The sequence below is a fragment of the Furipterus horrens genome, unplaced genomic scaffold (assembly GCF_987537825.1).
Source record: "Furipterus horrens unplaced genomic scaffold, mFurHor1.1.pri manual_scaffold_6, whole genome shotgun sequence".
In the NCBI taxonomy this organism is placed as follows: Eukaryota; Metazoa; Chordata; class Mammalia; order Chiroptera; family Furipteridae; genus Furipterus; species Furipterus horrens.
In genome coordinates this window covers 102,071,738-102,092,780 of record NW_028327176.1, presented here as the reverse complement: position 1 = coordinate 102,092,780, position 21,043 = coordinate 102,071,738, and the positions used below count along the sequence as shown (strand labels likewise).

General features: G+C 38.6%; 1 protein-coding gene across 2 annotated transcripts; it reads left to right on the top strand.

Annotated features, from left to right (window-relative positions):
• The first annotated feature begins 33 nt into the window (after positions 1-33).
• Positions 34-19,628, top strand: ADGRF4 (adhesion G protein-coupled receptor F4). Of its 2 annotated transcripts, XM_090282561.1 has the most exons (9): positions 34-280; positions 8,158-8,266; positions 9,354-9,408; positions 11,740-11,891; positions 13,267-13,518; positions 14,361-15,740; positions 17,820-17,861; positions 18,284-18,343; positions 19,380-19,456. In XM_090282561.1, exons 2-9 carry the CDS (start codon positions 8,180-8,182, stop codon positions 19,425-19,427), a joined length of 2,076 nt encoding a protein of 691 aa, XP_090138687.1. In that variant the 5' UTR covers positions 34-280; positions 8,158-8,179; the 3' UTR covers positions 19,428-19,456. The 2 variants fall into 2 exon arrangements, with proteins under 2 accessions (XP_090138687.1, XP_090138688.1); XM_090282562.1 differs by lacking the exon at positions 34-280 and having other exon boundaries at positions 8,176-8,266; positions 19,380-19,628.
• The last annotated feature ends 1,415 nt before the right edge of the window (positions 19,629-21,043 follow it).

Here is a 21,043-nt window from a genome sequence, read left to right as displayed (position 1 = left end):
TGACTTGACAGACCCATTGCGGGGTGAATCACAGACTTACACAAGCCTCGAAACCCTAGGCAGTTTTACAGTTCTCGAGTTGGCTTCTCACAACACACAGCTGGCTTGCTCGGGGCCTCCTGGATTTCCCCTTCAAAACAATGGAGAAGAAGGATCACTGCCACTGAAGGGTCACCGTTACCCACGGGAGGTGCCAGTGCAGGCACACGTGATGGTGGGGCACGGTGGTGGGAAGCTCAGCACTGACCTTCCTCCTGGGCTGCTACATCTCCTGGATGCTGTGAGTACACATGTGCACCAACGCCTTCCTACTGAAGACAGGCCTGTTTTTGTGCATATTCCAGAATGGGGAAAATGTGTATTTTAGGATGGTATTTTCTGGAGCGCTTAATTATGTAGGAACTTTTCCTAATATTATTTAGAAATTGGCTAGCTCAAGGTTGGACTATTTCCTGTCTTCTTTACATTTGTTCTTTAAAAAGTCATTTGTGAGGCTCTAATTGCTCACTCCTAGGACTGAAAATGCAAAATGCCTTGTCAAACAATTAGACTGTCACTTCTCCAGTTGTCCCCTGGCTTGATAAATTGAATGAGCAAACTAGCTTTCAATTTCCTTCCTTTAGGCTGAATATGAAGCTAGATTTTAAAAAAATTAAATGTTCTTTTACATTAAATCCTCACCAGAGGGAGTACATATCCACTGACCCTAGAGAGAGAGGAAGGGGGAGAGTAAGAGAGAATTTGGGGAGTTGGGGGCAGGGAGAGAAAGAAAGAGAGAGAGAGGTAAGAGAAACCTCCATGAGTTGCTTCCCGTATGTGTCCTGACTGGGGATCGAACCTATGACTTAGGTATGTGCCCTGAGGGGGAATTGAAACCACAACCTTCGGTGTACAGGACAACCTACTGAGACACCAAGTGAGGGCAATAAATCATTCTTTAGTAGTTTCTCCTTTTAGTGGGGCTGACAAAGCTGTCTTTATATCAACTTACAAGGAAGCATTTCTTCCAGTTAAAAGTTGCTAAATCCTTTTGAAAAGGCATCTCCTGTCATTTTGAGTGACCGCTAGTACAGCACTTGATAGTTCATATTTCTTATACTCTGAGGACAATTGTAGGAATACAAAAATGTTGCATCATAAGGTGCAATTGTGTGTGTGTGTGTGTGTGTGTGTGTGTGTGTGTGTGAACACTCCATTTAGCTTTCTTCATGGAGCAGAGCAATTGCCCAGTCTATTAATTTCTTTAAAATCATCTCAGTATCAACATAGTTGGTTAAGATGCTGAATGCCTTCCAACTTTGAAATTATGTGATTCTTCAAACTTGTCAGCATTTGAATCCATGGTACAATTCTCAGAAAAGATATTGAGCTGCAAAGAGATTTGTTGGAAGCCATCTAAAAGAGCCAAGGATGAGATGTTTCTGATTTTTATAGATCTTTTGTATATTTCTTTTCCCCTTGGCTCTTTATGAAACAGCTCATCCATGGCAAGGGAGAACTGGTAGGAGTGACTGCATACATTGTGCTATTGAGGCCAGGAAACGTACCAACAACTCACTGGCTGTCTGACTACATAACCAGAGTTCTAATTACACTAGTGGAATAGATGGGACATACGGTTATGAAATTAGGCTGCAGGGAACAAAGCACAGACACACACCCCCCAAAATGTGGGCCACCTAACTTTAAGTTCCTCATTCCCCACTTAACTTTTCAGAATTGGTACTTCCCCCATCAGTGGGACTGGTCAAGGAGTATGAGGTGAGATCCTGCTTAGATGGTTAGCAAACAACTGAGAATATGCCCTCCCTGTCACGTTGGAGTGAAGTTCAATGGAAACACTTTGGGAAAGTGTCCATTTAGTTTAAGGAAATTCCCATCCAGCTCAACTTAGGGTGTTGTTTTGCATGAAGAGTTTTGAGAGATCACACCTTTTGAGGTACTCCTTCCTTCCTGACTGCAGTTATAGTTCCCAGGCTGTATCTTTTTTTATTTTCTCTGAGAGTCCAAATGCCAGCTCTCACTCAGCCTGTTCAGACAGGCAGGGTGCCTCAGGCTGCATGAGTCATCTCCTACAACTTCATCAGAAATATGCTCCAGGACCATTCAGAAACTCAGATCTAAGTACAAGGAAGATAGGACAAATAAGAGATGCCTGCGCAGCCATGCCCATGGCCAACACCACTCATCTGGCATGATGTTATTTCTTGCTGAACCTCAATGGGACCTTACAGTCCTTTTTAACATAAGCTCCAGGGCCAACCAAAAGGATGTCCATAGTAGGCTGAGAGCATTGCTACTTAAATTACCACATTCCAAAATTTATCTCAAGTCACAAGTATGCTCATACCTGCCCCTCTGAGGTAGAGAAGTGGACTTGTGATTTTAAAACAAAAATTTTAGAAGCTGGCATTATTCTCTGCAAGGGTCATTCATTCATTCATTCATTTTTTCTTTCACTTGTCCACAAATGTGTACTGAATGTCTCTTATGTACCTTATGCTCAGCTAGGGTGCTGGGGACAGAAAAACTTTGCTCCATGTTCACATCCTGACTAATGGTTATATGATATATTTTTATTTTTTGCCTATTCCACTAGGTGCAGCCCAATTTTTCTTAGGCTCTGGGGCTAAAGTACTAAGTCTTGTGCTTTGTCAACCTCTTGTCATTCCAGCTTGGAGTCACAGTAGTGGTGTGGGAGGCACCCTTTTCTGTAAATTCCCTGGGAGGTAGATCCTGAGACATATTTCTTCTAGGACTATTGTATCTAGTGATATTTCCTTTAAGTCTCTGAGGACAGGAAATACTATTTTATCTCTGTTTGAGCAGAGCCTGGTGTCCATTCAGCAGCCTAGAATGCTGTTTATTATCAAGTGAGAAACAAAAGTGGATGGTAGCAGGTGATCACACTTTTATAAGGACACGCAGAGAGAAGCGGGTTGTGGAAGCAGGAATGAGGAATTTGGGACATTATTTTCATAGGTCCTAAGAAGCTCTCATCCTAGGCTCATCATTGCTTTATCTCTGAAATATCATCTTTCAGACACTTTGGGAACAAGACAGGGAGTTGTCTTTATTGGGTGACTAGTATCGAAACTAGAGGGAGCTTCTTTTTAAATGTCACATAACTCTTTAAATGAGAAATTGCCACAGTCTCAGGCAGGAGTTGTTCTGCATCTTGTTTTCTCTTCTTCTGTTTTATTTTCCATGTCTGAGTACATTCCCTTCCCTGGTGATCACTCCAAACTTCTCATTGCCATGCCACCCGTGCATGCTGTCCCTCACCTCTCCACCCTGAGCAGCATGTTTCAGGATAAATTTGACATGTTTTACAGGTTAAGGATGACCTGTCCACTGTCGGTCAGGATTAACTAAAGCCAGGGTGATTATTCTATGATAGGTGACTTTGGGTCCAGTGTGAATAACTTCAAGGAGCTTTCATGAAAGTATCAGCACAGCGACTGGCATGTGGTAGATGCCCAATAAGTGCATGTAGAGTCTGATGTTCAATAAGTAATGTGTTATACTCCAAGACAACACCTTGAACAGCAGCCTTAAATCCTCCCAAAGCACTTTCAGTGATCAAGTAATTTGGCAAAACCTGGGTCAAACAGTCTTTTTGCTGGAATAATTCCCAGAACCTTTCCTATGCCTGTTTGTGAGGGGTGACGGTGGCGATGCTGGTACACCTTGTTTCCCAAATTAATATGACCTTGGAAGCCCTTAGGCTTTTGTGAGACCAACATTCCACAGAAACCCACTTCAGGACACAATAGGTTGGCTAAATACAATAGACAAGAACTCTGTATTGTTTTCCTACTATGAGTAAAGCAGGCGGACTTACTGAATTCACAGAACATTTAAGTCAGTGTATACCAATGTCCTCAGTGTTAAGTTTTTCTTTCATTTATTATTTCTTTTAGCTTGGTGCCTGCTACAAACTGTTGGCAAAGAAATGGTGGATCCCAGGAAAAAACATGCCTGTCACAGCACTATTCTGTCAGGATTGCTGTTTACTGTTTTTATTTCCCCCACTGGGTACCGGGATCTTGATTGATTGACTGACTTTTAATATTCAAAGTTTATTTTATGAATGCAACACTTGGGGATCCATAAAAAAATGAAACCCTAAGATCTTGATTTAAATAGCCAGTGATGGTTTTTTTGCAGCCACCAAGCCCAAGGAATTTATGAAAATAGAGATTTCACGAACACACACAACTTTTTGATAAATCTAACACACTGTAGAATTAGAGGTCTGTAAAGGTTATACAGGTAATGTGAGCATAGTGTACACAGAACAGCTCTGGATTCTCCATGTAGGAAAGGATCTGACATTGACTCCAGTCACTCTTCACTAGGAACTAGCAAAGCCCTCAGCTGGAAGAGTCGGCCTCAGTTAGATTCACATCTGAAAGCTTCTTATGATGGCATTGTCCATGTTGTGCTAATATTCTTTGGGACAATCCACACTGTTCTTGTCATATTTAATTTAATGTTTTTATATTTTGCACCCTTGTTCTTTTCTTTTTCTCATTATTTCAAGAGGTAACTAACTATATGAAGACCCTATGGTAGGCATTGGAGAAGTCCTTTACTGTATTTGTATTCACAAACATTTTTCAGTTTGGAATTATGCCAGACTCAAAGTTCACTTAATTGCTATGCCTTTATCAATGATAAATCTAAGAAAATGTGCCTCCTCCATTCTGTTCTATAAAATGTCAATCTCTAATTTTGAAGTATCCTGGAAATGCCTCTTTTTATTTAAAAAAAAAATTACATTCTCAGAGTCCTTAAACTCTATTAATTGTCTGCTCTGCAGAGCACTCTGGCTCCTGGCCTCAACCAGTATCTGATTCTAATGGGCGGTCTTCCATTCCACAATTTCTGGTAGGAGGAGAAACAACCCAGTTGGGACTAACCTGAACATTGGACCCATACTTGCCAATTAAAATAGGCAAAACGGAGAGAATGTTATAACTCCTCTTGGGTAGCATCATAAACATTCCCCACTCCCCACCCCACACACATTTATAATAACAAAAAGAAATGTACCATATAATTATTATACCAAATAGTATGTGGGTTACATACAGCAGACTATGATAACATGAATGATAAGTAGCAAATTAAATAAAATTAATTAACGGAAACCCTTCAAATAGCCAAATGGGCTCAGTTCAAAATTTGTGTTTCTTAAGGCCATGATTATGATTTATATTGCATATATGTTTCTGCTAGTAAATTTTTAACTTATATGAATCCATGAAATGTACTATTATTTCATAACATTCCACAAAGAGCATAGTAATCTACATAAAATGCCATGACTTTTGGACTCTTTCCTTGAGCCCTTTCAGGAGCTGTGCACTTAGAGGCCCCAGCACTGGTTGGGGAAAGAAAATCCTTAGACTCCATAATTCACACCACATCCCATCACATCACTATGCCAGATGCCTGACTTTCTTCCAGCAAGGTTAGCTTAAGCAAAATTCCTATATTGAAAACTTAGGGAGTAAAAGTGGTCCTTCTATGAAGCCTTACATAGCAGGCCTTCATCTGTGTTAACTGCATTTCAAACCATCTTCTCCTGGTGGAAGAGAATTGCATTTATCCTCAGCATCAGTCCTATTATTTGGTTCTAAAGGTAAATATCTTTTTTTCCTGGTATAACAAGGAGAATTCAACAGAATTGTAAAGAACAGCAAAGAGAAAGAATCACAATGAACACTTTAGTGGAAAAAATGAACAATTTTCAGCTTGATAAGTAATGAATCTTATAATCTACATTATGTTTTTCAAATTGAAGGTCACAGCCCATTAGAGAGTTATGAATTCAATTTAATTTTATGAACTGAATTTAGTGGTGGCAACCAATTTCTAAGAGAAAGTCAGATAGAACAGAATGTAATATAAGATAAAAATCATGACATATAGAGTGTCCATTATTTCTTATAGGTAAGCAGGATAAGTACTTTTACAAAATGGTTTTTAAAATATAAAAACTACATATTTTTCAGTTTATATATGGATACCCATACACATACATATATTTGTCTGTATACACTGAATCGCAATATATTATCTGTTTCTACTGCATCACAATAAAACATTTTTGAAACCCACAGGTATATAGGTAGAACACATGAACACATTTTAGACAACCTGTACTTGTTCTTCTGATACTTCTTTTTTGTGATCATCAGTTAAAAATTTATCTAAACAATATTATCATTGCAAATTGCTTAGTGTGCCCATATACCAGTATGCTGCATACATGAGAACTTCTTTCCACCCACATTGTAAGATCATAAATTATGCACATATATCTAAATATTTATGCAAATCTATTAGCACACTTAGACTGTCACTCTGCCATGTTCACTTTCCCCTGCTCAGACCTGTTCTACACGACTGTGGTATGAATCAAAATACTGCCCCCCGTCCAATTGCTAGGAACTCAAAGATGATTTTAAACTCAAAGACCATTTGGAAACCTCCCTATAAGATCCTGTGTTTCATCATCTCAGCTGAAGGCTCACTGGAGTCCTGAAAACCCATCTTAGTCTTGACTCCAGCCAAGAAAAGTTTGACCCCACATCAGTGAGTTTTGTCTGCTCCCAGGCCACCGGTTGCCTTATGAGCCTAGGTACTCAGAGTAAGTTTATGTCCATTTGACCATAAAGAAATTTTTTTATGACGAAGGTTAGGCTGCCAGGCCTTGCTCAGTGGGTACAATACATAGATGACCTCTCTTCTCACAACTGGTTTGATTTCTCTGTGTTCCCCACTGGATGGCCTTTGTGGAAAGGACAGCAGCTTTTATTTATGTAGCCCCAGCATCTGCTATAGTTCCTGGCAAATACAGGGCACTTGATAAATTTTCATTGGTAAAATAAATGATCATCCTATACTTTATGAAATAGATGAAAAAAGAGGCTCAGTAAGTGTCAACTAGTTCATCAATAGCAGTGATAAGATTAGAACAGCTCTTGCTGATTCTAAAATTCATGATATTTTTATTTTACTGTATCTGCACTATAAGGAAAATCATTCTAAGAAACTTTCTTCACAATAAGGGATCTTAATTGACACTCTCCTAAAACAAAGGTTTGATGATAATGATCATGATGATGTTGATAAATTTCAACTGTTATAAAAATAACTTCTTGGCAATTTGGCTTTGAAAGATGGAACTATCAAGAAAAAGGCAAGAAACAGGGATATATGTGGCAAAAGAATAGAGAGTTATCTTCCAGTGCCTCTACTTTTCCTGTGTAGTAGTTTATTAATTTAATAAGGAGTCTTAGTGCTTGTCTAGTAATCAACAATAGTACATATTCATTTCATTTTAAGTTACTTGACTCTATATACCCAGAGAAAGAGCATGCTGTAGGATAGTGATTCTTATCTGGGGGCAATTTTCCCCCAGGGCACAGGTGGCAATGTCTAGAGATGTTTTTGGCTGTTGCAAGTGAAGATGAGCTGCCTCTGGCAACTAGTAGGTAGATGCAGGAGTGTCGTTAATAGTACTAAAAGTCACAGGACATTTCCCAACAACAAAGAATTATCCAGCCCCAAATGTCAGTAGTGTCATTGTTGAGAGGCCCTGATATAAAGATTAAGAATTCCTCTCCATTCAAACCATCTGGGTTGAACTCTTAGCTACACCATTTGTTATCTGAGTGACCTTGGTTTATAGTTTCTCAAGTCATTGTGTCTTGGCTTCTCCATTGATAAAATGAAGACAGTAATAGTATCTTGTGTCACATGCTTAAATGAGTTTAGTGAAACGAAAGTGCTTAGAATAGTGATTGACAAATACAAATTTTTAGTAAATGTTACTAGTTATTATTAAGAAATTTATGAATTAAATAAGAAATGATGCTTTGGTGAACATACATTTTTCCTGGTACTTGCATCGTTCTTGTCTACTATTTGTAGACAGGTCAACAGTTAATAAACAGTCTGCTTTTTTACATTTTAGCTGGCTTGAATGTAAATGTTGGTGTCCTTCCCTGAGCTAGATTGTTCAGTATAAATTCCTCAGAGCACCCAGTGGAGTGACTAAGTGGTTAGCTAGTCTGTTAAGTGCTGTGTTGTTTGTTTAGTATTCTCACCTTCAGCTGGATTCCCCTTCATTCTCTATTGCAGGTGAAGACCCTAATGTGTGAAAATGAAGCCTCAGCCAACCATGATTTGCTGTTTAATGTTATTTCTGACCACAGAATGTTCTCGCTATAAAGCCAAGATCCACACAAAAGTAAGTTTGATCCATTCTTATGTAGCCCCTATGAGAAAACTGACAGTTATTCTAGATGGCTAGATTTATGATAAATAACATCCTGTTAAAGAAGTTTTCGAATGACTGCCATTTTACTCTTGCTGATGGTAGTTTTCTAAAAACAGGAGCAATGAAATGGTGAGAGGTGGCTGGGATTTGCAACAGTTCAGTTGTAAGGTGCAACAGGGTATAACAACATAGAGAAATCACTTTGTGAACCACAGAGAATGTAGAGAGGCAGCTACCGAGAGGAGGAAGTACAGTCATGAGCCTCTTAATGCAGGGATTCATCCTGAGAAATGCATCATTAGGTGATTTATGTCATTGTGTGAATGTCATAGAGTACACTTACACAAACGTAGGTGGTACAGCCTATTACACACCTAGGCTGTATGATATACCACTGTCGTATACATGGTCCATTATTGATCAAAATGTCATTATGTAGCACATGACTGTACTAGCCTGGCAGCTGAGCAATTTTGGTTCAGACCTTAACTTTGATTCTTGTTAGTTACACAAGTTTCTTCACATCTCTGTGATTTAATTTTCTTACTTATAACATAGTGTTTTTTTAGATAATCTTTATTGTCCTTTTATAGCTATAAAAGACTTTGTGATTCTATTATTTCAACCTAATACTTATTTCTAGTGTCCATTTGTTTCTTATTTTCTAAGAATATATAATATCTGTGGAGTATATTTGCTGTATTTCACAATTATAGTAAAGATAGGCAGAGGAGGACTTAGTGCTATAATTGTCTCTTTGTTCTCTCTGGTTACTTAAACTTTCCAAAAGATGTACCCAGTTCCCTAACCTAACCTTCACAGCCCAAATGACCACCATCAATGTTCTAGCTGTTCTTGGAGGGCTGTGTGCTCTCTGTCTCTGCTCACATCTGTGTTTCCTTCACCAAGTTCCTATGATATCAGCACATGAACCTGCTGCATTTTTCTTCCCAGTTCTGAACGCATTTTCTCTTCATATCCACATGGATCCTCTAAATTGAGATGAGAGCGGAGAGTTCCACAGTAAAGAGGACCTTTGGGAATTTATGTTTTACAGGATGAAGATAAACTTCAGCATTTTGAAAAGAAACCCAAGACTGGAATGATACTAGGTATGTGGCTATAGAAGAGGCAGCTTCCATTTGGAGATATGGCAAGTGTGTCCCCAGATCCCAAGTATTCCAATAAAATAAAAATATCTAATAAGTTCTCAAGGTTTACTAGTATTGGTAGATTTTCATACAATTACTCCATTATCCACAGCACAATCAATGAAATAAGTTGGCAAATATCCACATGTTCTAGAATAGCAGATAAGTGTTTATTTTAAAACCCATAAGGGAAATCTGAAACAACTAGCTAATAAGAGGTAGAAGAGGAAAAGGACAGAATTCATTCATCCCTTCATTCAAAGATTCTTTTTGGTTCTCAAATATATGTAATGCTTTGGTGCTGAGAGGTATGTTGAAATGATGTCAGATAGATATTGTGCTGCTGAGACAGGTCACTCCAGAAAGTGAGAGGAAAACTATGGAAGTAACCATTACTCGAAAGAGAGTGAAATCATGTGATTCTCACCCAAATAGTAGAAATAACTGAATTCTTCAGTCATGGCCAAGTATATTTTTGGTAACAGATAAATCTACTTAGATGTGGAATTGGGAAAGGAAAGAAGAGAGAAAGGGAGATAACTTTATTGAGCATTTATGGTTGAAGTGCTGCACAAGATGCTGTCTCATTCAATGTTAGTAACAATACCATGGTATCAACTCCAAATTTTATGGATGAAGAACTGAGAAGCACTCAGCTTAAACAACTTGTCAAATTGATATACTGGGTAAATGGTAAGCAAAGATGAAAAGCCGCTTTTTCCTTTCTCTGTGAAAGGAATCATTCACAAAGCTACCTAAGCCATATAGTGGATGCATTCCTTAACTCACAGCCAAGTGGTCACCCCGTCTTATTGATGTCAACACCATAATAGCTCTCAGCATCATTTACTTCTTTTCATTCCTCTGCCACTATCCTAGGGCAATTCTTCCTGGGAATACTTCAGCAGCTTCATTCCTGGGCTCTACTCTACTTACGGGCCAAGTTAGGCCTGCCATCACTTTTTGTAAATAAACTTTTATTGGAACACAGCTATGCCCATTTATTTACATATTATCTTTGACTGCTTTCATGCTACAATGGCAGAGTTGAGTAGTTGTCACAGAGACTGTATGACCCACAGTGTTGAAAATATTTACTCTCTGGCTAGTGTAGTCTTATTTAGCACATAAAAATATAAGATGCCTGGTTAAATGTACATTTCAGAAAATAATGAATAATAATGCATGGGCCATACACACCTTAAAACATTCATTGTTTATCTGAACATCTTCCATTGACCTTATTATTTGTGAATTCCATATTTGCAAATTCTCCTACACTTTGAAATGTGTTTGTAGTCTCCAAATCAACACTCCCAGTGCTTTCTCCATCATTCACAGACATTCACAGAAGAGCAAAAACGTTGAGTTGGCCCCGGTGCAGGTCCCAGCTGAGACTAAATAAGGTGGTGCTCTGCCCTTTCGTTGCAGCTTTCTTACTACACACAAGTGTTCATTTCATGGCCTGTGTAGTGCCTGTGTTTTGCTTTTTGTTGGTGATCATTCTGTTTAATATGACCCCTGAGTATAGGGCTGAAGTGCTGTTAAGTGTTCCTAACAGAGCTGTGATATACTTATGGAGAAACTACTTGTGTTAGTAAGCTTTGTTTAAATGCTGCCATGAGTTATATTGCTACTGGCCATGAGTTCACTGTCCACAAATCAATAATATATATTATATAAGGTGACTGTAAATAGAAACACGCATAAATCAAACATATATTAATACTGATCTGTTGACAAAAATGTTGCAAGCAGAAGCTCCCTGAAACCTAATCTAGGAGTGATGGTTTAGTATTTGCTGATTCAGTGTTTGTGGTGGTGAATTGATAGAAAATAACTACTGCAAATAATGAGAATTGACTGTATCTGAAAATAAAATTAACATTTAACTGAGCTTCCTGTATTTTATTTGGCATTTATCCTGTCCTTTACAGAAAAGTTTAAAGACTCTTGATCTATGCTACTGTTAATTATTTTTTTCAAAAACAAATTTGATCTTGTTTCTGGTAACCCCCATGTTAACACAGCATTCAAGGTCCTTTGGAACTTGTCCACTGCTTTGCTACCCCTTCTCATCTCTTGTCACTCTCCCCTCAGATGCTCTGAACTAGCTTTTCTATGAGGTGGTGATCCCTCCTTTCCCTGTGCTCTTCACTCTGCTTAGTAGAGTGAGGACACAAGTCAATATCACATCCTCTGGAAGCAACCCCAAATCCTCAGTATGAGTTTGATGCCCCCATCAAAGTGTAGAACTGCTAATTAGACTTTTCTCTCTATATTCATTTTCAGAGAAATGCAATGGATCTTGCATCAGTTCATCCAACTGCAGTGAGCCTTGTGCTCAGCCCTTTCATGGAGAAGTAGGATTTACATGTAATCAAAACAAGTGGCAAAAATCAACTGAAACATGTACAAGCCTTTCTGTGGACAAACTTTTTAAGGTGATGCATTTGCATATTATTTGCTACAGGGGCCAATCCTTCATGAGGTGGTAGAGCCATTTTTTTAATGTGTTTTGTTCACAGTGACAATAAGCCACAGAGCTGGACTTAAAAAAATCCACAGGGTGGATTAAGTTTATCTCTCCTTCTTTCTTTCTTGCCCAAACTCGGGTTCTCTCCTCTGTCCCCACTCTCTTCTTCTCCCTTTTAGAATCTTTTCTCAAAAACAGACCTGAAGCTCATTTATACAATGGTAAATGCTTGGAGGTTAAAGTTTTAGCTCCAAAGATGTGTTTGCATGCCTCTTGTGCTAACCAATTAATTAACTAAATGTGTCTAGGATCAAGTTTATTTTGAATTTTTTCTAATACTGTCAATCACTTGACCAAAAGAAAGGAAAAATGTGTGACCAAAAGAAATGAAAATCTGATAAATACAAGAAATCTGAGTTCAAATGAAAATACGTTATCTTATGTTCTTTTACTTAAGCACCATGTCCATCTGTCTTCTTTCCAATCCTACAGAACAACGGTTCTCAACCTGTGGGTCGCGACCCCTTTGGGGGTCGAACGACCCTTGCACAGGGGTCACCTAAGACCATTAAAAAACACATATGTAATTACATATTGTTTTTGTGATTAATCACTATGCTTTAGTTGTGGGGGTCACCACAATATGAGGAACTGAGGTCTCAGCATTAGGAAGGTTGAGAACCACTGCTATAGAAGCACATGGGTCTTGTCATTTCCTGAAACTCCAGCAGTAATTTTGTAAAGGGGTTGCTGTGGAGTCTTGGTGACTTAGCATAAGTAGTGACATTCAAAATGAATTAAATGAATTTAAATGTGAATTATTGCTTTGACTTATCCAAAGTCACATTCTGGGAGACTCTGGGTAAAAGTATGAGGAAATGAGCGAATAATTTCTTCTAATTAGTGAACTCAGCTTTTTGAAATTGCTGTTCCTTTGAGTTCCTTGTTTGACCTGCCAACCTCTAATACCATTCCTTCCCCTGAAATTTCATGTGGCTCCTCTTAAAAAAAAAGTAATTAGATAAATTTTGTTTCTAGAATTTCTCCACATCTCTGGAGAAAACTGTCTCCTCATAATACTTGAATTAAAGTCACAGTCCTGAAAGCAAATTATGATTATAAAAGTCAGAATGCTGATCTCTGGGAATTTTGATGGCATCTCCTGCCTGTGCGTGGCCCTGCCTTACCCTCTCTGCTCTTAGCGCCTAAAACCACTTTTTAGGACCATTTGCTTCTCTGTCTGGTTTCTCCATGTGTATCATTTGTGCCTTTAACTCATTTAACCTGATACATGTTAGTTGCTTAATAATTTTTGAATAAAACATTTTTGTTTTAAAAAACAGGACTTTAATAGTGCATCGCGCCTTTCAGTCGCAGCACCCTCTATACCGCTGCCCATTCTTGACTTCCGCGCACCAGAGCGCATAGAGAGCGTGGCGCAAGGAATCCGCAAGAACTGTCCACAAGACTATGCCTGCATAATCGATGTTGTGAAATCCTCGGAAGCCACGTCTGGAAATATTGCATTTATTGTGGAGTTATTAAAAAATATTTCTACAGACTTGTCTGATAATGTTACTGAAGAGAAAATGAAGGTAGGTATTCTTTGTTAGTGCCATTAAAAATACGACCTTTATTTTCCTCAAAATCTTGCACTTGAACAGTTTCAGGTTTATTTCTCAGGGTAAAAACTACAACCACCACAGGAAGCATAACAATAACAGAAAGTTCACTTCAGTTTTTCCCGTTGATTACATTCTATTTTATGGAAGTTGTCAAGAAGTTAGAACATTTTTTTACAACTGTTTTGTACAGAATTAATATTTTCAGAAAAAAATCACATAGTGATAGCTGTGAGCGAGCTTGTGTCTACTCTAGTGTTTCCAAGTTTTTATTCTACACAATATAATTGTTCTGAGAAATGTTAACGGAGCTTTCATTTTTAATAGAGAGATCCATAGCATAGCAGATGTAGGGACTTTGAGTGAAATTTAAACAGGTTTCCCCGTGGCAGGACTTTTTAGAGCTTTTAGTGTGTTAATGAACATTAGCACTCTTTATAAGAATGGGGGATATAAGGATACGGTATTTCTCAAACTTAAATCATTATAGAATCTACCGCCAAGTCCCTTCATTAAACAATCGTTAATATTTCACAGAAAACTTGGGTTATACAGACGTCAGTTTGGAAATGCTTCCCTAGGCATATAATACAGCAGATAAACTTTATCTATGATATAGTTTATTTTATTTTTAGAATTCTTTTACTTTTCTTCCCTCTAGGCTTACTCGCATGAAATGCAGTGAACAGGAAATTTGAAGAGAAATATGTCAAATAAGATCTGATCATTAGATTCAGAAGTTTCAGACTTTAAAAACCAACTTTGTAAAATAAAGTGTAAACCCTTAGTATAATACCCTCTTTTCTCCATTACAGAGCTATAGCGAAGTGGCCAACCACATCCTCGACACAGCAGCCATTTCAAATTGGGCTTTCATTCCCGACAAGAATGCCAGCTCGGATTTGCTACAGTCAGTGAATTTGTTCGCTTGGCAACTCCACATCCAAAACGAATCTGAGAATATTGTGGATGAACCCTTCATTCAGTCGAAGGGGTTTCGCCTCAACCACAACATCTCGGAAAAAAGTTTCAGATTTTCCAGAAAGATGAACAATACAATAGAGGACATCTTAGGAATGATAGAAATTCCCAAGCACGAGCTGTGGAAACTGCCACCAAATACATCCCAAGCCGTCAGCATAGCGTTTCCCACCTTGGGGGCTGTTTTGAAAGAAGCCCACTTGCAAAATGTGAGTCTTCCCAGGCTGGTCAATGGCCTGGTCCTTTCGGTGATTTTACCAGAAAGATTAAAGCAAATCTTCCTCACGTTTGAGAAGTTCAATAAATCCCAGAGTGCCCAGGCTCAGTGTGTGGGCTGGCACTCCAGGAAAAGAAGATGGGACGAGAATGCGTGTGAAATGATGTCGGATAGAAGAAACAAAGTGAAATGCCGGTGTAACTACACCAAGGCGGTGATGTCTTTTTCCATCCTAATGTCCCCCACATCTATAGATAACAAAATCCTGGACTATATCACCTGCATTGGGCTCAGCGTCTCCATCCTTAGCTTGATTCTTTGTCTATTCATTGAAGCTATGGTGTGGTCCCAGGTTGTTGTGACAGAGATATCGTACATGCGTCATGTGTGCATCGTGAACATAGCCGTGTCACTTCTGACTGCTAATGTGTGGTTCATTATATCCTCTAATTTTAGCAGAAAGGTCCAGGGCCACAACTGGTGTGTTGCAATGACATTTTTTAGCCACTTTTTCTACCTCTCTCTGTTTTTCTGGATGCTCTTCAAAGCACTGCTCATCATCTATGGAATATTGGTCGTTTTTCATAGGATGATGAAGTCCCGCATGATGGCCATTGGCTTTGCCATTGGCTATGGGTTCCCATTGATCATTGCTGTCACCACAGTTGCTATCACGGTGCCAGAGAAAGGCTATGTGAGACATGATGTCTGTTGGCTTAACTGGGATAATACGAAAGCCCTTCTAGCATTTGCGATCCCAGCCTTGGTCATTGTGGCTGTGAATCTATTTGTGGTTTTGGTTGTTGCTGTCAACACTCAGAGGCCCTTTATTGGCAGTTCCAAGTCTCAAGATGTGGCCATAATTAGGAGGATCAGTAAAAATGTCGCCATTCTCACCCCACTGCTGGGACTGACGTGGGGTTTTGGAATAGCCACCCTCATAGAAGGCACTTCATTGGTATTCCACATAATCTTTGCCCTGCTCAATGCTTTCCAGGTAAGTCCCAAGAGGGAGATTTATTTTATTAATTAATATTATTAATAATTATTTTACTTATCATTTTATAATTTGTTATTCTGGTTTTCCAACAAAAATGGCTATGATTTTAAAATAGAGAAGATAAAGTATTTCTTCCATTTCTCTCCATAGCATAGGTGATTATCAAGTTACATTTAACTGATTGGGCTGATGGGTGGGAATTTCCTTCCTTCTCTCCTCACTGATCCACCTACTCCTCTCCTAAAGTTTCAATGGAAGAAGAAGTTGACCGGCACTTAATAAGGACTAGTCTTTGGTCAAGGATGTGTGAGGCTACACTCACGTGCCATGCCTCAGAACAAGCACAATTGTTACCCTTTCTCAAGTAGTTCAAGAACTCCGTGAAATGGGTCATTTTCCATGCTCTGCCCTTCTGTTTGGGTGTTAACCAGCCAGGATCTGTTCCTTGTGATGTAACTGTAGGTTGTTATTCATAGAAATACATCTTGCCTCATGTTATCTGACCCCAAGAAAGTCACTTTCCTCTGGGCCTCAACCTTCTCATCTGTAAGATTAAAAGATGGATCTAATATGATCTCTGTTGTCTTTTTTTTTTTTTTTAACATACTTGATTGGCACGATTATCCCTCCAAGGGCTGTTTTACTTCATCTTGGCTACTAAGCTTGCATATTTGGAAACTGTCATTAGCCTGACTGCTTTCCATACCTATGGGTAACAGACAATTTGGCAAGTTTATATTCTTAATTATGTTTTTTAATGAGGCGGTTGGCGAACGATGGCCTACTGACTGTTTTTGTGAATAGTTTTATTGAAATACAGCCATACTTATTCATTTATATTTTGCCTATGGCTGTTTTTGAGCTACAATGGCAAAGCTGAAGTACTTGTAACAGAGACTGTGCAGCCTGCAAAACCTAAAGTATTTATTATCTGCTTCCTTGAAGCAAAAGAAAAAAACATTGACTAGTATTTATATAAAATAAATATAACTGCATAATAAAGCAGCAAAGTATTCCTATTAATACATCATTGCCACTCTATTTAAAAATTTGGTACAAAATATAAAACAAGCTTTAAATAAATGCCAACTCAGATGAATTGTATATCTTATTCATAATTCTTCAATAAGTATGAGAGCATTTATTTCACTCCTTTCCTTGTGTTACTTAAAGAGAAACCTCTGACTTAAGTTTTTTGTTGTATTTTTTTAAATCAAAAGCTCTTGGACTCCTGTAAATCTTCCCAGCTCTTGAGGAGAGAAGAAACATTTCCACCAGTTACTCTAGTGACTAATGATCTCATCTTATTTTTACTTTGCAACTTAATTAATCCTTAGAAAGTTTCATGGTTTTGTTCAGATCATTTATTTTCCTCCTTTATTAATAGAAGGAAAAATACTAAAACAATTGTGACTCACAAATTAAATTTTCAGTCTTCTGCTGAGTGTTTCTTCACCATAAAACCACTCGTAGAAACTCAGGCTTCCCTCCATTCTCATTTCAGGATTCAGATTTTTCTTAGAGCTCAGTATTTTAAAAGATTGCCTTCCAATTATCGGAACTTTATAAGTAACCAAATATTTAAACTTGAGAAGATTTTGATTTTATTGGTTTCTGTAGTTTCTCTTTTATGCAGAAAGTTCTTCCCTCAGCCTCGAGAATCTTGTGTGATAGTAGTCTAGAATACAAGTTTCATTTTCTCAAGACACCTTCCATGAAGGGACTTTGAGCTACAAGATCTCATGTCATACCTTATTGTCATCATGAGTAAGAACAACTTTCTTAATATTTGGGAAGTAACTACATGTATTTAATAAGGTTGAAAACTCTATTGTACATCTACAGCCATTTAATAAACATCAATAACTGTCATGCACAGACATGAAAGTCATTCCCTTTATTTGAGGTGCACTCAAGGAAGTCCACATCAATGCATTTTTATTTGAATCAGTAGGAAGTAAAGTTTATAATGTCTGCTGACAGTCCTAGAAGGTATCCACAAGAGTGGTATTAATATAACAGCTAGGATATTGCCTGCAAAACTGTATCTCATACTTCTGTTAAATTTTGCCACAGGGGTTCTTCATCTTGCTATTTGGAACCATTATGGATCACAAGGTAATTTGAATTTGTTTCTCTCATTGTAATTTCCATATGGCTGAGGGAAGGAGGAAGATGAAGCAGGTTTGATCAGAGAGCATGGCCCATAGGAATTGAGTTTGTGAGGGTGGTTCAGAGTAGCAGCTATCAAGGGGAAAGGAGGGAACTCTATTCTTTCATTTCTTGCACGTCATCAAGTCAACAGGAGGCTATATGTGAGTACAGCTGGTCAAAAGAATCAAAACCATAACCAAATTTTAACCTTAATCTTAAACCTCATTACAGCTATAACTCAACATTTATCTAAGCATTATTATTTTCCAAGCACTGTGCTAAGCCATCTGATGCTGCTTCTGCCATGTTATTGGTCTCAAAAGTTTCAGGACACAGATCTGGGCATTGGGGATGTTGTCATTTCTACACTGTCATTGCTTCTTCAGATAAGAGATGCTTTGAAGATGAAGATGTCTTCACTGAAGGGACGGCCAAGAGTAGCAGAGGTAAGTCTCTCCCTTTCATTCTCAATACAAGAGAGTCAGTGTGCTCAGCAGAGTCACACAGATAAATACTATAGTTCAGTACTCAGGATTTGTTAGCAAAGTCAATCATCAGTGCATACCTTCATTCCTTAATTCATTTTTTTCATTCAACAAATATGGAAGTATCCTGCTAAAGCTTAAGGTGAGCAGAATATACTCCTCAAGAGAATTTTCCACAATGGATGTATTTCAACCTGACATTTGTACCTCCGATATGAGTAGCATGGACCTAGGATCATAGATTCATAAAATGCTAGTGGGTAGAAATGAGAAACAAATGATAAATTAGATTCTAGTCTACTTTACTCATTTCACAGGTAAGGAAACCAAGGCTCAGAGTACATGAGATTTACCCAAAGCCACCCAGCTCACCATGAGAATTAACATTCTGCTTGCTCAGGACTTGTTCAATAAACCATACTCCATTGGATTGAAGTGTCTGAGTACTTATAGATCTTGAGGATGACTTTTGTCCAAGCTATCTGTCTTTTCAGATACCAGCTAAAATTGCTACCATTGCTATGTTAATTAAAAAGAAGAAACTTACTCAACCCTCAGTTTCTAAACAAGAACTACTACCTTACAAACAAACAAATAAAAAACTTTCTGGACATGTTAGGCATCAGCATTAATGGTTATCTAGTATTGAGTGTGACTTTTAACATAGTTCACCAATTCAATGATAGGCTTTTTTTTTCACCTTTTAACATATCTGAAATCAAAGTGTATCTTCCAATCAATGGTATATCATTGTTTAATTGGCAAGTGTTTTTTCTTTCTTGGTGGAACATAAAAATAATATTGTAGCTTTCAATGTTAGATTCGGTAAAACATGATCATTTCATTCTGTGTAGCTGTGTCAGTGTAGGTCCTTCTCTTCATGTCTTTATTTTTACATGTTTATCTCTATGCAGGCATATACATCAATATAAATATATGTACATTTTTGTCAGTGCATTTACTCATTGACATCACTGTTATTTTTGTTCCCGTTTAGAATGCATCATTAAGCCCAGGCAATGGATCTAAATTAATGAATCGTTGAGGATGAGTTGTAAGTATTAAAAATTCAAGGAGAAGCTTCCCTTGCAAGTTGTGACAGACCACTCCGTGCCCCTTGGGAGCATGCTCTTCCTTCCTCTGTGAGGCTGGAGTGAACTGGGAAGGGAAAAAGCACAAGTGCCTTTTCAGAGAACAGAAACTTCTTTATTGCCCAGCACATAAATGAAAATATGCACATCTTCTTTAAAAGCCCATGTCATCTCAGCACGTGTTTTCTGTCCTCAGTGAGGATGCTGACACCACAGCTGCACTGCTGCAGGACGCGCCCTTGCTGCCCACAGCACGCACGTGCCTAATTCCATCTCGGCAGTGAGTGGTGACACTTATAACAGCCCAGTTGTTGAGAAGGTAGACTTAATTGACTGAAATCACAAAACAAGGAGCCTGTCTTTCCCTAATGAAGTTGCCCCCCCAATCATTCCTAAGGGGGTATGGGTGGAGTTGCAGCAAATTAGCTGTCTACTCATAGCCAACCTTTGAGGCATTTCTACACAGGGGAAGTGAGGGGAAAACAAATAGTAGGCAGCCACGAAGGGGAGAAGTCACACAATGGCAGCCGGAGCCTGAGAGGTAAGAGAGAACAGAGAAATGTGGGCAAGAACGTTCAGTCTTGATATGATTTTGTCTTGGAAAGTTTCATGGATTTTCTACATGGATATAGATGTATCTCAGGTTTTGTTTTTAAGCACCATCTGGCACCAGGAACATCCTCTTTTACATTCCTTTCCTTTCTGAGTCATGGCTCATATATTCAGCAATGGGGCAAAGCAAAGGCAAATCTTATGGAACAAAAGAACCCTACAGGGACTTCCTGTGTTGCAGATCCTACAAACTTGATATGCTAGTGTCCTGAAGAGAGGGAGGGAGGATAGGGAGGGCTCTGTTATGTACATTGACTGGCATATGTGGCGTGCTCAGAAATCAGAGGAAACACTGGCACATTATCCTCAATTAATCATCCTTACATTTGGATTTTTATATGAGAACTTTAAAAGGGGGAAGGAAGGATTGAGTAAAATGTTACAAAGGTTAACTTTTCCAACCTCTGCCCACTTTCCAGTGCACAGTGTTCCTACGTGATGAACTATCGCTATAACATTCCTTGATTAGTCACTAACTGAGAGGTGGCTCAGATGATCTATTAAAGTTGACCTTTCTGTTAGGGTTGCAGTTTGAGCTGTTAGGGAGTTTATTAGACTGTCTCAGACAGAGACTCTTCCTCCTGGGAATCATAGATCCAGCCATTCTGAAGAAGAGAGGCATGGTTGTGGTCTTATGTCCAGCTGGTGGCTGTAGTAAGTTGGAGAAAACCAGTAGAAGCCAAGATTGGGAACTACACGACTTAGTAGAATTGGGGAGGTGCACAAGGCTTAGACCCATATTGGGAGAAAGTGTAGGAAGGAGGTAGGAAGGCACTAACAACTCTCCCCAAAGAAATCCACATAATTCTTCAACTTTTATTTTTGAACCTAAGAGGTGGGGGTAAATTGAGGATTACGTTCTTTCAACACATCCTCCTCTAGTGGCCCAGGGCTTATCCAATTCTCTCAGTAATTGGGAGTGTGCTTGTCACATCTGGATGCATGTGGTATCAGAAGG